The sequence below is a fragment of the Pseudochaenichthys georgianus genome, chromosome 3 (assembly GCF_902827115.2).
Source record: "Pseudochaenichthys georgianus chromosome 3, fPseGeo1.2, whole genome shotgun sequence".
Classification (NCBI taxonomy): Eukaryota; Metazoa; Chordata; class Actinopteri; order Perciformes; family Channichthyidae; genus Pseudochaenichthys; species Pseudochaenichthys georgianus.
The window spans coordinates 34,012,759-34,026,307 of record NC_047505.1 but is presented as its reverse complement, the minus strand read 5'-3'; the positions used below and the strand labels follow the sequence as shown (position 1 = coordinate 34,026,307).

Genomic DNA, 13,549 nt, shown 5'->3' with positions numbered 1-13,549 from the left:
ATTTTGCATGATTATTTGTGGAGAAACAAACATGTTGTGTGTAAGCTGACTAAGAGTTTCTTGAATCTTTATTTACAAGCGTCAGAAGCTGCTCTTGACTTGAGATTCTGATCTAAGAATTGTACGAGGTCGATGATTAACAGGCCGCCTGGTTTAGTTTAAATCCAAGTGTGAAACCTTAAATGTCGTTGCTCATGTGATTCTCCAGGGATGCAGCTGGATGTATTGGTGACACCCCCCCCCCTTCTCTGTAGCAACTCTAAGTCATCATAGCTGCTGATGGTTCATCCCTAATGGTGACCCATAAATAAAACAGCAACCAATGGAGAGAATTGATTTCCAGAAGCACCGAGGAGAGGTGGAGATTTATGCTCCAAATAGCACTGCAGTGCCGTATATCTCTTTCTGATATGTTTTGCCCTTCATCTTTTTTTCCAGCCCATCACTCTGACTGTAAAGCCCAGAACAGAATGTTCCCTCTCTTTCCTTTTTTTATAGATTAAGCATTTGCCAAATCTCTTTCTTTTTCCCTTTGATCTTGACCTGGTTTATCTTTTCACTTTATTCGCTCATGTGCTCACCTGGCTGTAGCAGCTTTATTTCCCCCTCTCCTTTGGAGTTCTCCATCTCTCTCTGTCTCTGTTTCTCACACACACCTCATTGTGGAGGGGAATTGACCAAACTCTGACTTTCTGGAAATTCTGCTATACATCTACAGTTGTGGTAACAGTACATGATAAAGAAGATCATATTTCTAAGAAAAATACTTTCCTAATGGGGCTCATCCATTTTAAAAGAACAATTATATTATGTAATATGATGTAATATGATGGGTATGGTAATTTGATTCACATGGGTAGGGTCATTTCTATCATTTATACTCATTTTAATTAAAACATACAAAATATTTAAGTATAAATGCTATATTCAAAAGTTCATGGTGCAATAAATGTATGATTATTTTTTTAGCCATCAATTCATAAACACTATTTTTCTCTGTCTTGTCAGTTCTTGGACATTTTGTTGCTGAGATCCAAAGCAGTACATGTATCTGATGGTGTCTTATCTGCAAGATCCCAACATTTCCTGTAATCCAGCCTTCTGATTCACTTACATAGTTAATCCAACTACAACGCTACATATGGATAGGCTTGCTCCAGATTTGCACACTGTATGGCAGATGTTCTCCCTGCTTGTCTGTGTGTGTGTGTGTGTGTGTGTGTGTGTGTGTGTGTGTGTGTGTGTGTGTGTGTGTGTGTGTGTGTGTGTGTGTGTGTGTGTGTGTGTGTGTGTGTGTATGAGTGTGTGTGTGTGTGTGTGTGTGTGTGTGTGTGTGTGTGTGTGTGTGTGTGTGTGTGTGTGTGTGTGTGTGTGTGTGTGTGTGTGTGTGTGTGCGCCTGTGTGCATGCATGGTGCATCCTGCATTGGGTATCCAGGTGCTTTGAGCTCCAGGAACAACAACAGACCTATAAGGTTATTAAGGTTGTTCATTTCCTCTCGTCTATTCGCCTTCTCGGCTCTGCAGTCCAACATTCCACACACTCCACTGGAATTAAAGGAGAGGCCTGCAGCAAGGCAGGGAAGGAGCTCAGGAATGTCTCTGTTATCACAGTGAGAAAGCATGGAGGGAGGAAGGGGACAGGGGGTCAGGCCTGCCTTGTTAGGTTGACTCTACTCAGGACTGGAGCTGTCGGGGGTTTCTATCAAAGCTTTGATCACCACTCTCAGCCCTGCCCATAGGAGTATATCGCCACAGAGGTGCGTGCCCTGCGCCCAATCAGAATACATTGGGATCTAATTTTAGATCTGACGCTTTTTAAATCAATATCTTCACTCCTATCAGTGGCGGTGTCATGTAGATTATCTCACGGCCCTCACAGATGTCACAGCAGGTTGGCTCTGCTCTCAGTGTGAGCTACTGAGGAACACCCCACAGTCACTCACTTGCATACCGCTCGTGCAGGCAGAGGGACACATACACGGGCTAAAGCATCCCTCTGGGTCAGCTGTAGCTGGAGACAGGCCGTGTGCAGACATATGCACGCATGTGTGGTGAGTTAACAAGAGACACAGTTTGGTCAAATATGATGCGAACAGAGCTCAACGAATGCCTTGTTCAGGCTTTATGTTATCGCGAAGCAGAGTGGTTTTACGTTGTCGCCTTCATTTATTGGTGTTTGATGTTAGTATGTTTAATTCATGCTGGTCTTAATGTTTGGCCTTCTGTTAAAAGATGAAAGGAGATGGTTTGTGAAAGTAGATGTTGATTGCAACACCAAAGTATATTTCTTTCTTGTTGATCATTCTCTTCTCCGCACAAGTTTCACAAAAGAGCCACTTCCAGTTCTCTGTATCCCTACAGTTCACACTGTAGTTTAATTGACTGTGTTGTTGTTAAGGTAGTATTTAGTTTGACACCTGATTTGGATAATATTACAATCGTTGTATCTTTGTTGTAAGAGTTGGTGATGACAGTTAATTAGATATGGAGAAAGTAAAGAGCTGATTAACTTTATGAATCCAATAAAACTGTTGACAATTATTTCCGCGGAATAGAGAAGTAAACACGGTAAAAATGCTAGACACAATTGAAATAAAATAAATCAACCTCATGGTTCATTTTGGAATTTTTATTTAATTGTATGCAAGAAAAACGTTCAGTCCCATAGAGCTTCTGTATAATGCCTCCAGTGATTCCGTGTGAACTTCCAATGAACGGATTTCAGTGTGAAATCCATTTAATCTTGTCCATGCACAATGTTGTGTAGCCTATGTATAAATACAAAGGGGATTATTTCCATTCCCTTTCTATTCCTGATTTAGATTTAAAACAAGGCTTACCATGTAACATATAAACTATATTTAAGTCACCTGAATACTATCTGCATTTCAAGTGGATTACCATACCTTGAGCTAAATGTGACTGCATTTATGACAAAACATTAAAGTGTAGGTGTAGATTAATGATGATTAAAGTTACATACTGCTACTACAACAGCTATATTATGTCTCTCTCTGAGTCCAGGGTTAACTGCTGTGATACATACATTCTGCTATAAAATGCTGTGGTCCTGCAGAGTGTGTCATGCAGTCTGACCTTCCCGCAGGACTGCTGCTCTGGCACATTGCACACTGACTAACAGCATGACAACAGAGCTCATCGCTGCCTTACAGCTGTGCTCTGCATCATGTTCCCTCTGATACACTCTGTAATTACAGATATAAAAGTTACAGAGGAAAGACAGCCATGTTTTATTTAGGTGGTAATATTTCATAGTAAATATCACAATTGAATGGTTTAAGCTGTATGTTCACATTGCCTTTAAATATGTATACTGTTTAAAAACGTCTAGGTTTAAAAACTAAATAACTTATTTGATGTACTTGTTTTCATATAGGTGAAGATTCTGCCATGTAGAAAACATAAGGATATCAAATGCGACTGCACAGAAATACTCTGTGAAGTGTCTCATTCATTACCTTTAGTTAAAACATGAAAATGGACATATTAAAAGTGATTGGACATATATTCCTACATTCCTACGAGAACGTGTTAGCTACTGTGTGTACTTAATGTTGTTTACTTTGCTGCAATCCCCGTTACCATTCTGAATAACCCTGGCATGGTCCTCTTTTCTCCTGTTTGTCTGGCTCAGTAGTGTGTGACACCAATAACCCGACAGCAGGACCTCACCTCCTTGCTCTGTGTGTGTAAATGTGTAAACATTAGTAGTGAGGTAGCGCAGCTTTAAAGTGTTTTTTACTGTGTGTCCCTGGTGGTGTCGTCCCTGCTGTGGTACCTCCATACTGTTTGCTGTACATGTCACATGGTCAGGCCAGTGGCACTGGTTCAGCTGAGGGGCCCCAGGTGATACAAGAGCTGTAGGCAAACAGAGGGAGATAACATCTCCACACAAAGCTCTGTCCCTGTTGGTGGTGCAGCAAAGGCAAACACAACATACACACTTTACAATTAAAATGTTCTTTTCTTTTTAACCTGATTATGCACATATATTATGAATCCGAACCTAGGATGTCAAATGATCCTGGTGTTTGCCTCACGTAACCGAAGACATCCTGTTGACCTTCATTTATTTTGCCACCAATATATTGAAATTTCAAAAATGGTCTGTGGAGCAGCTTCTTTTTACACCTACTTATTATCAATTCCTTCTTCATATATTGAGTTTAGCTGCTTGAGAGTGTGGAATTCATGACAAAAGAAATATCAAACAATCTCTGTTTGTAATTATCTGCTGCCTTTTTTGGCAGTCAACTGAATTTCTTTGAGTCCTACAGTATAATGTGTTGATCAGACAAAACAACATTCAAGGAGAAAATAACCTGGAGAAACAATTCATTGAGAAAAATGTTGCCAAATGAATCAATAACAACAATTAACATAAGTAGCAGCCCCTATATTTGTGTACATATATTGCTCAACATACCCTTCATTCGCAACACCCTGGGTAACCGTTAACAGCAAGCGAATACATTGTTTATGAAACTTAACCAAATAATTTTTCGACTTTCCTACTCCTATGGCTTTTCCTCATTCACCCCTTTTCCCTAGCACCTTTAAAACCAACCAACGCAACTCTCTGCCTGGCATGCAGAAAAGCTCTGGATGTGCACATTCAGTGTCTCCTCACGTATGAGCTCACAGGAACTGTCTATATGGTGCAGAATGGGGCACTGTAAATCCCTGCCCAGCGCCCAGCCCGGCCCCCGCCCCACAGTGCCCACACTGACAGAGGTGGCTTAGACTGGCTTTCAGGGCTGCTGCCTTTCTGCTGAGTTCATCAGGCTGGTTCTGTGAGCAGGGAGTCAGCCCGCATGGCCTTGTGGCTCTTTCTTTCTTTTCAGGCGACAAATGTGCTAAAACAGCACTCCGTAATCACTTGGCATTAGGGGCCGTTGTGTTGGGCATTAGTGGTTAGAATTGACCACTGGGACGTTATAAAAATGAGTCTGACAAGAGAACACCAAAGCTGATGAGTCTGGATCCTGGCACTGGACGGCTAGAGGATTAGTCAGCTAACACACAGGCTGGGGCTTCTGCAGGGTCGGGTCCCATCGCATCTCATCACCACCAGGCTTGAAGCGGCCCCCGTGGCTGCCGTGTCTCCATCCTCCTCTCTGGCTGGCTCTGGTTCCCATCCTCCACTGCTTCTCCTTCCTCCGTTCTACCAAAAAAACACAAAATCAGCTCCTCTTGTAGGGCTGTGTTTTGCATGGGAGGAGCGTGTGATGTCATACACTCAGGACAGGGGGGGTTAAGTTTCAGTGAAGGGGCCTGATTCATTTCAGAAGTGTTCATTCAGGAAGTGAAGCTTGGGGGGAAACAAATCCAGTTTTTACATATCAAGATTCTTGATGGATTTTACTTCTAGAAAATCTATTTAATAATTAACTTGATTTTTTAACAAATTACCAACTATACCAGTTTAAGTGTTATTCTTGCTTTCATTTTGTTTAGGAAATTGGCAAGTTTCTTAAAAAGTAAAAGGCATCTTGCTTGCAGTCTACCAATGTTACTTATGTTACAGGCATCAAAGTCACTGATACTTAAAAGTTTTGACTAAAATTGTTTAGCAAAAATCAAAATGAGCGAATCGTGAGATCGAGAAAGATCACCTAATCTAGATAATATACGTCGGATCTCTAATCAAACACATGTACATATCTTGTATTTTGAATTAAGTCAAGTGGCATATGCTTTGTCCATCTACTGAAACTCACAATGATGTGGTTTGATAAGGTGACTGAATACACACACAAAAAAGCTCCTATTTTCTCTAGTGTATATTCTAAACTCCATTGAATATAAAGAGAGAACAAGGAGTGTTTGACTGACCCAATTAAGCCATTAACAGTCAGAAACTAATCACTCTTTTTCCTTGTTGAGTTATTTAAACATTCATGTAGAAATACAGCTGCTTTTATCTGACTCCTCAGCCTGAACTGTGCCACCTGCCTGTGCCTGTTTGTCTGAAAGCTGTTGCAGTTGTTACTCCTCTGGCCAGTGAGAGCAGCTCATACTGTAGGAATGTGGCAGTATCAGGCAGTGCCATGGGAAGAGTCACTGACGCGGGGGGGGGGCAGAGATGCACTTCCTTTATTCAGGCTTAAGCCAACTTCACTTGGACTCGAAACAAATGTGTGATAAAGCACGAGATCATTCGCTCTTGTTTTCTTTATACTCTTCCCTCTTTGCTGACCTCTCGTCTTTTTTCCTTTTTATATTCAACTTTCTCTCCTTTTATTTGAAGTGACTTCGCTTTCTGTCTTCTTATCAACTCCTATGTTTAAAATGACTCTTCTCCCTCTTCTCCTTTCCTCCTCCTGTAATGCCTTACACCTCAACTAGTCTGCTCTGCTCTCTTCACTTTGCCTCTACTCTGATATTTTGGGATGTTTCTTGCTGTTTTTTTACTCTCTGCTTCACCTTTCTGCATACTTTTCACATTACTCTGCTGAAGAATAAGTATTCTGTTCACCTCTCTTTTTTGTTGCTATACTTATTTTACATTTAGTTTTTTAGCCCTGCCCCTAAATATGACAGTCTTTAAAATGTTCAGAATCTGTTTAATACTATAAAGGTGTTTCATTGAGGTCTGAGATGAAGAGTTATGTTTCAAACCTCGCATCAAATGTTGGGTCTGTAAAAAGTCAACTCTTCATCTTGATTGTAATTATCTCAACTAGAATTCCACAGTTCACTACAAACAAAGTAAAACATTTATAATTTTATGAAAATGATTGAGTCTGCATATTTTGCTATCGTGTGTCCTGTATCTTCTCTTGTGATTACAAGTGATACTATCAGGACAGAATGCACTGAAAACCCTTTGTTGCTTTTTGAATGAACTGTCGCTTTGATATGTAAAGGGCACAGTTGGAGATACATGGATGTCCTCATTATCAAGTGAGAGATGGATGAGTGAGGTAAAATAGATATATTGTGTCCAAAATATAGGTTCTTACTATTTAAAGAGCTTGTTTTTGCTGACCTCCAGTGGTTTACCGTCTCTCCTTGCCACATTAATGTAGAAATGTACACCATGACACCACTGTTGGGTGTGGTTGCAGGTGCAAACGCTGCAAGTGACTCTGGTTGTGGTCAGAGGTGAAACAGGCTTGTAACGTTCAATTGGTCGTGGCAGTAAATCCTTCCTCTGAAGTGTGTGAAGTGACTCTTTAATTAACTAAATATAAAGAACAAGAACTGTTCACTTGTTCGCTTGTTGTTTAAGAGCTAATCTGATAAGGTCAGTTTATTTGAAACCTGCTTGAAACTGGAGTCCATTTGAGTTTTATGTTGAGATACGTTGCTGCGCTGCCGGACAGCTGCAACATAAATCTTCACTTGGACACAAGTTAATTGTGTTCACGGAGCATAGCGGCCTGACATCTCAGTTGCTGTCTGCATTAGACTTGTAAATCTTTACTCTTCCTTGAAAATCAATTAGATGCCACTTACATTATGTGTCAAATGGCATTTTAGAGCCTGCTGCTTGCTGTCGACACTAACTGGAGCTGCAGCTGTTGGATGTAGCGAGACATAACTCTGTCTCTCAATTTAAGTGGGGCAACTTTGGAGCCCTTGTGTGTATTGCCTATTTATTAAGCTGAAGATTCACACCATGCCAGGGCATTCACACTTGTTGGCCCTGACTCAGACATATTAGCACTTGCACACATACTAAATGGTTGCATATTAGAGAACAAGTGTGTCAGTAGTCCCTTCCCTGGTCTAATCTCACTTTTAAGCATACTGATGATCAGTTAGAACGTTTTAGTGTATGCAATTTGTTCCTGTTTCAGCAACAAACCAGCTTTAAAATAACACATACGTTTAAGCTTCGAGAGTGTTCATAATCACATAGACTGAACAGTGTATGCTGTAGGTCTTCTGGCTCACATTTCTTTTACACATATTGTGTTTCCTAATTTTAGGCAAAATAATGATCTGTTTCTAAAACCCACTAGAAATGGACATGGCTCCAGTAGAGGCCTGGTAGAGAAGAGCAGTCACCTTAATGTCCAACTGTTGGCTTAACATCCCAGCCAACAGTTGATTGTAAATAGTTTTCAACCATATCATTATAAATATGGTGGCTTTTATTTGAGTTAATTTGTATTTAGTTTCCTATCCCCTAAAATGAATGGACGTTGCCAAGGTGTGCTCGATTTGATCCTTTTTGTCGGATTTTAAAGGTCCCATGTCCTGCTTTTCCGGTTATTACCCCTCCCCTTGTGTGTTATGAAGGTCTTTATGCATGTAAAGGGTCTGCAGAGTCAAAAACCCTCAAAGTACACCCTGTAGCGAGTAAAACTCTAACACAGAAAATACCTGTCTGTGCTGCCCCAGAACGCCTCGTTGGAGATTTCTCATTTTTGTCCTGGGTACAGTGACGTGACCATACCCAAATGAACCCATTGGTCCAAATGGACCAATCCGTGGAGCCGTTACATTAAGTCCGTGGATTGGTTCAAACGGACCAATCCGCGGACTTCCTCACACACACACTCAATCTTTTCTCAGCTGCAGCTCCGCCGATTTCTCCTCCCTGAGACGGCGGGATGCGGCGAGGCTGTGAGTGTGTGTGTGTGTGTGTGTGTGTGTGTGTGTGTGTGTGTGTGTGTGTGTGTGTGTGTGTGTGTGTGTGTGTGTGTGTGTGTGTGTGTGTGTGTGTGTGTGTGTGTGTGTGTGTGTGTTCGGGCTGGTTTCGGGCTGGGTTTCACTGTGTCTCGCTGTCTCGCAGACGGCCACTGGGCTAGGGGGGGGGGGGGCAGAAGCTCCAACAAGCCGTTTAGGACAGAGATACTGTAGATACATATACTATGCAGAGATTCTGTATGAGAAACTAATGTGATTTTGGAAAATTGCACAATATAAATCTATTTTAGTAGACCTCAACAATGGAATTATGATCAGTAGAAATGGCCATGACATGGGAAACTCCCCTATTGTTCTTTTTCTAATCCTATATGCTGGAGTTGAGCTGAAACAACAACAAAACATCTGTCTGTCCTTTTCTATGGCTGCACTTTATTTATATTCTTGTGGATTACACAGCGAGTTTGTGCTTCATGGTGATTTAGAAGATAAGCGTTATGGTTTCATCAGTGTATGTATAGATTATGTTTCTGCTCTATTATTATAGCCTAATGTGTGCTATAGGCTATAATAGAGCAAGTGCTGCCAGGCACTTTAACTGCTGCTTTTATTACACCCTTATTATTTTATCTCCTAACTCACTTTCATGACGTCTGGAGCTCGCATGTTTTCAAATAACCACTGAATAGTTTTCATCTCTTTGTAGGAAAACCCTAAAGAACTGTCATCATATGTTATTGAAAACACTTCAGCAGCATTGTTTATGTTCAGTGATTTGAATTAAGGTCACATTTTCTGATTATAAAGTTTCAGTTTTAAAGTACACAGAGAAAACCCAGTAAGATTACACATTTACCATCATTCTATCCGTGTCAAAACCGGCGCTAAAACCACATTATAGAAACATATTGATAATTTATTTCTTTATTCTCCCTGTTTTCCCACATTGCTGAACTGCTGGCATGTGCGGTAAGGCAACTCAGCAGTTTTAAAAATCCCATGGCATATTTACCCACCCAGCTGTCACTCAATAGCACTGTGGTGAAATTGGATGATAAGAAATCACATACTGGTGCAGCCTTGGTGCAAGGTATTCAACACATCCCTGCAAGATCAACAGTGTTCCTCCCTCTTTTCCTTCAGCCCCAAAATCCCTGATTTCTATATTTCATGCTATTTACTTTTGCAAAAATATTGAAATTATAAGAATTGTTTTCATTTGTTTTTTTGGTTATCAGTCTGACCATTATCATTAGAAAAGAACAACTGTGACATTTGGAGAGAACAGTCTGTACTGACCGAGCACATTGTAATGTAAGACATTTATCTTTTTAAATACAAGGCGGTAACAAAATGTTGCTTGAAGTTTCATTTGTTTTGTTTGCTTTTGTATTTCTATTACAACAATGAAAGGAAAAGCTATAATTGTTTTTCATGAAGCATTCCCTGGCAAAACACTCACGTGCACACACTCGATTGAGCTAAGTGCCTTGTGGATTGTGCCTTGGGATTTGCAATATTTTTAATTTACAGTCTCATTCTGAGGCAAACAATGGGGTCGTCACGTGGATGGAAAGCATGATGTAATGGCTAGTTTTTCCTCACCATTAACCCAGCATGTTGACTGTTAATATGTGGCGAGCCTCACACAACACACACAATTGGTTTAAATGGAGCGAAATCATGACCGTTGTTTCTTTAATGAGAAATAATCACAGACGTAGGAAAGTGTTGGAATTTGAAGTAGAGCTGCTTTGGGGCCATTCCTTGTTCAGCTACTTGAGATACCGCTGAGAAGCAGAGTGGAGTCAACTAGGTTCACTGCAGTCTCTATTCTCTGGCTATAAAAGGCTCAGCAATCCTTGTCTGCTGGGAGAGAATACGCAAGGAAGAGGCCGAAAAAAAGGAAAATGTGAGATTTGTTTGGTTGGTTGATCACATGGCTGCCTCTTGGAGTAAACGTTCTCTGAAATTTAAAAGTAGCCTGCTCCACTGTTAGTTACTAAAGACCATTGTACATTTAGTTCTCAGCACGCTTTATTCTTTATCCAGGAACTGCGTGTAACTCACTTTCTCTTATATTAAAAGCATTTCTAAGCTACTTTTCTTCTGTGGGTTTGACTGAAATAGTGTAAACACAACTGCCAAAGCAGGAGAACCAACTCCAATAATAAGAATCTACTTGGACCTGTTTAAAAATCTCTATATTTTCTTGAAAGCTTTTGCAAAGTGCCATATTTGGAGTGCTCCCCACATCTGTATGTCAGGACAGTTTAGCTGCACAGTGCTGTTAGAATGCTGTGCTTACTATACGATGTAGGAGGGTTTGATTGATGATTTGTGTGATTGAATATTGAAGAGAATGACTGCATAATTAGAAACAGTCGACAGGTTTATTGGAAGATCAGATTTAGAGGCTCTCTCGTAGGATGGAAACCTGAGTGATTATTACAAGGATATAATGTGTACACTATATACGTCTTGTGGAAACCTTTCTGCAGCGGTGTGTGTGTACAGTTGATATTAAAGCTGATATGGTGAAGGTAAGATGTAAAGCTTGGAACAGTTGCTTTATTATTGTTTTGTTGTAATGTTTTTAGCTTCTATTTAACATTTATTGTGGAATATAGGTCCATGTTCATTTTAACCTATGGTTTTATTTGATAAGTATTTGTTTCCTTTATAAACAGGATATTACAGAAGGAATCTATTTCCCTGATTGTATGGACTGATACATTGAACCTTGAGCCATGTCTGGGGTTTATTACATCATGAAACCAGATTTGTGTTTACTGTTTAAAGCCACACAAAGCCTTAACAATATTGACCTGGAAGGTAGGGGTGAATTTGAGAGATGCTTGACAACTAATCCTGCCATATGATACTAATCTGGTCACAAACAGTTGGCCTCTAAAGCAGAGATGTGACATTTGTATTTGAGTATTAGCAGGTTAAACCACAATCCTTCCCTTCACAGCTTTTACTGAATGGATTACTTTACTGTGAGTGAAAGTTTCTCAAAATGAAAATAATATGAGATAAAAAGGAATATTTTAGCTATACAAAAATGCAACATTGTGGTTATTGTAAAAATTGCAAGAAAAGAACAAAACCAGAAATGAATCAGGCCTAGTAGTTTCTTCTTCTTTGCCATCGAACTCCCATCATTCTCCAAAGACTTATTTGACATTAACGAAAAAACAATAATGGCAGCCTTTAACTTTTAAACTGGTTATTTTTGCTACAAAAATATAATACCTCCAGATGAACGCCGGTCTCGATAATCTGGCTAGGATTTATTGAGAGCTTCATGTCTCCAGAAGGTTTTTATTAGCATGTAGAAACAAAGAGGCTCTGCTGGACCCGCAGGGCGGCCCTAAGTCAACAGGGGGCAGGAGGGATCACACACCCCTAACTCAGGACAGATGAAAATACCATTCATCAATGCAGAAAAAAAGGTTGATAAAACCTCTTTCATTCATCATCATACATATCATTCAGCCTCCATGAGTATCAACCGACGGCTTTATGTTTTCTAAATGTTCACATTATACTGTTTCACTCTACATTAGGCTTTTACGCTGCAGGAAAAGCTGGGTTGAGTGAACCTTGTGATGCACTCGAACCAAATGTAGGCCTGCATGTTCGCCTTTGTGTTCCATGTGCCTGCTCTTCCATGAGGCGAGCACACCTGAGCTTTGAAGCTGCCAATTGCCCGAAAGAGCTGTGTCTCTATATGTGTTGGTGTGTGTAAGTGTGTGTGTTAGAGAGAGAGAGCGGTATGCAAGCAAAGAGGACAAAGCTTTGATCACATTGGAGTGTCACTAACGTCTTTCTCCTCTCTGCCACAACATCTGAGGTACCGTCACAGGTGTGGATGCGAGTGAGCAGCACGTAGCATAGGAAAAGCTTCTGTTTATCGCCTTTTTTTTTAAAGCGATAAGCTTACGTTTGGATATTTGTTATTGTTAGTTGACACATCATGATTATGTTGAACATACTGCTATCAACGCTGGTCGATCCTGAAAGACGTTTTAGAGGCAGAAGGAGCGAGCGACTCGCATCGATACTCGTATGTACCATCCTTGGGGCATGTTAAAAAAGAATCTGTTTTTAAATGCATGTTGATGTTTTGTTTCTAAGATTTGGTGATAACTTGTGGTGAAATGCTTTCTCTAAGTGGATGTTTTTTTTAAAACACTAAATTATTAGTATGTGTTTCCCTTGGTGCAGGTTTTAAGAGTAAGAGTAGCTAGTCTGTCTTTTCGACGTGACCTGGCCTTTCTGGAGGTGATCCTCTGCTTGCAACCTTCAAGATATGTTTGCTGCTTCTGACTGGCGGTATTTTAGCCTTGTAGGATTATGTCTGGTGGGAATTAATTTGACCACCTACACTGCCACAAAGCCCTCCTCCACAGAGTGAGAAAGACACATAGGAAGTAATCATTAGAGCAGCTAGATTTAGGGAATGTGATTGCTCAGTTTGTTTGGAAAATATAGGGTGTGTCTCTGAGTGTGTGTATACTTACTATCACATGTACTGTAACCGTTCAGCCTGAAAACCTTTATAATGTCACACTGCTTCATCATTTTTGTGTTCCTCCTGCGGTCCACTTTTTATATAGCACATACTGTTTGCTGGAAACAGAAGTAAACTGTGAAACAATACAAGCTGAGATTGTTGCATCCTGTGGGTGGGGTCTGGTTTAGGAAGTCATAGGAACTTCACTGAATGGCTTTTGTGGTTTCCTGTGAGGTGACTTATCAACCACAAACCCTTCTAATTTATTTGTGCTGAGAAATGTTTTCAAAAAAGGACTCTCTGTTTACTTAATTGACTAATTTAATTTTTTACGAAACGACCCACACAGAAACCTAAAAGGGAAATAGCCATACTAACTTTTCAAATATTCTGCTGAAATATTT

At 40.3% G+C, this 13,549-nt stretch overlaps 1 protein-coding gene across 10 annotated transcripts in view; it reads left to right on the top strand.

The window, feature by feature from the left end:
• The window catches only part of tjp1a (tight junction protein 1a), a 97,088-nt gene that overhangs the window by 27,230 nt on the left and 56,309 nt on the right, over window positions 1–13,549 (top strand). Inside the window, exon 1 of one of the 10 annotated variants that reach the window (XM_071206785.1) lies at window positions 2,023–2,052. The exons of the other annotated variants lie outside the window; for them this stretch is intronic. Within the exon in view, the coding sequence (XP_071062886.1) occupies window positions 2,038–2,052 (15 nt within the window). The 5' untranslated portion in view covers window positions 2,023–2,037. Of the gene's footprint in view, window positions 1–2,022; window positions 2,053–13,549 lie in introns of those variants that run through there. 10 annotated transcript variants of the gene reach the window in all.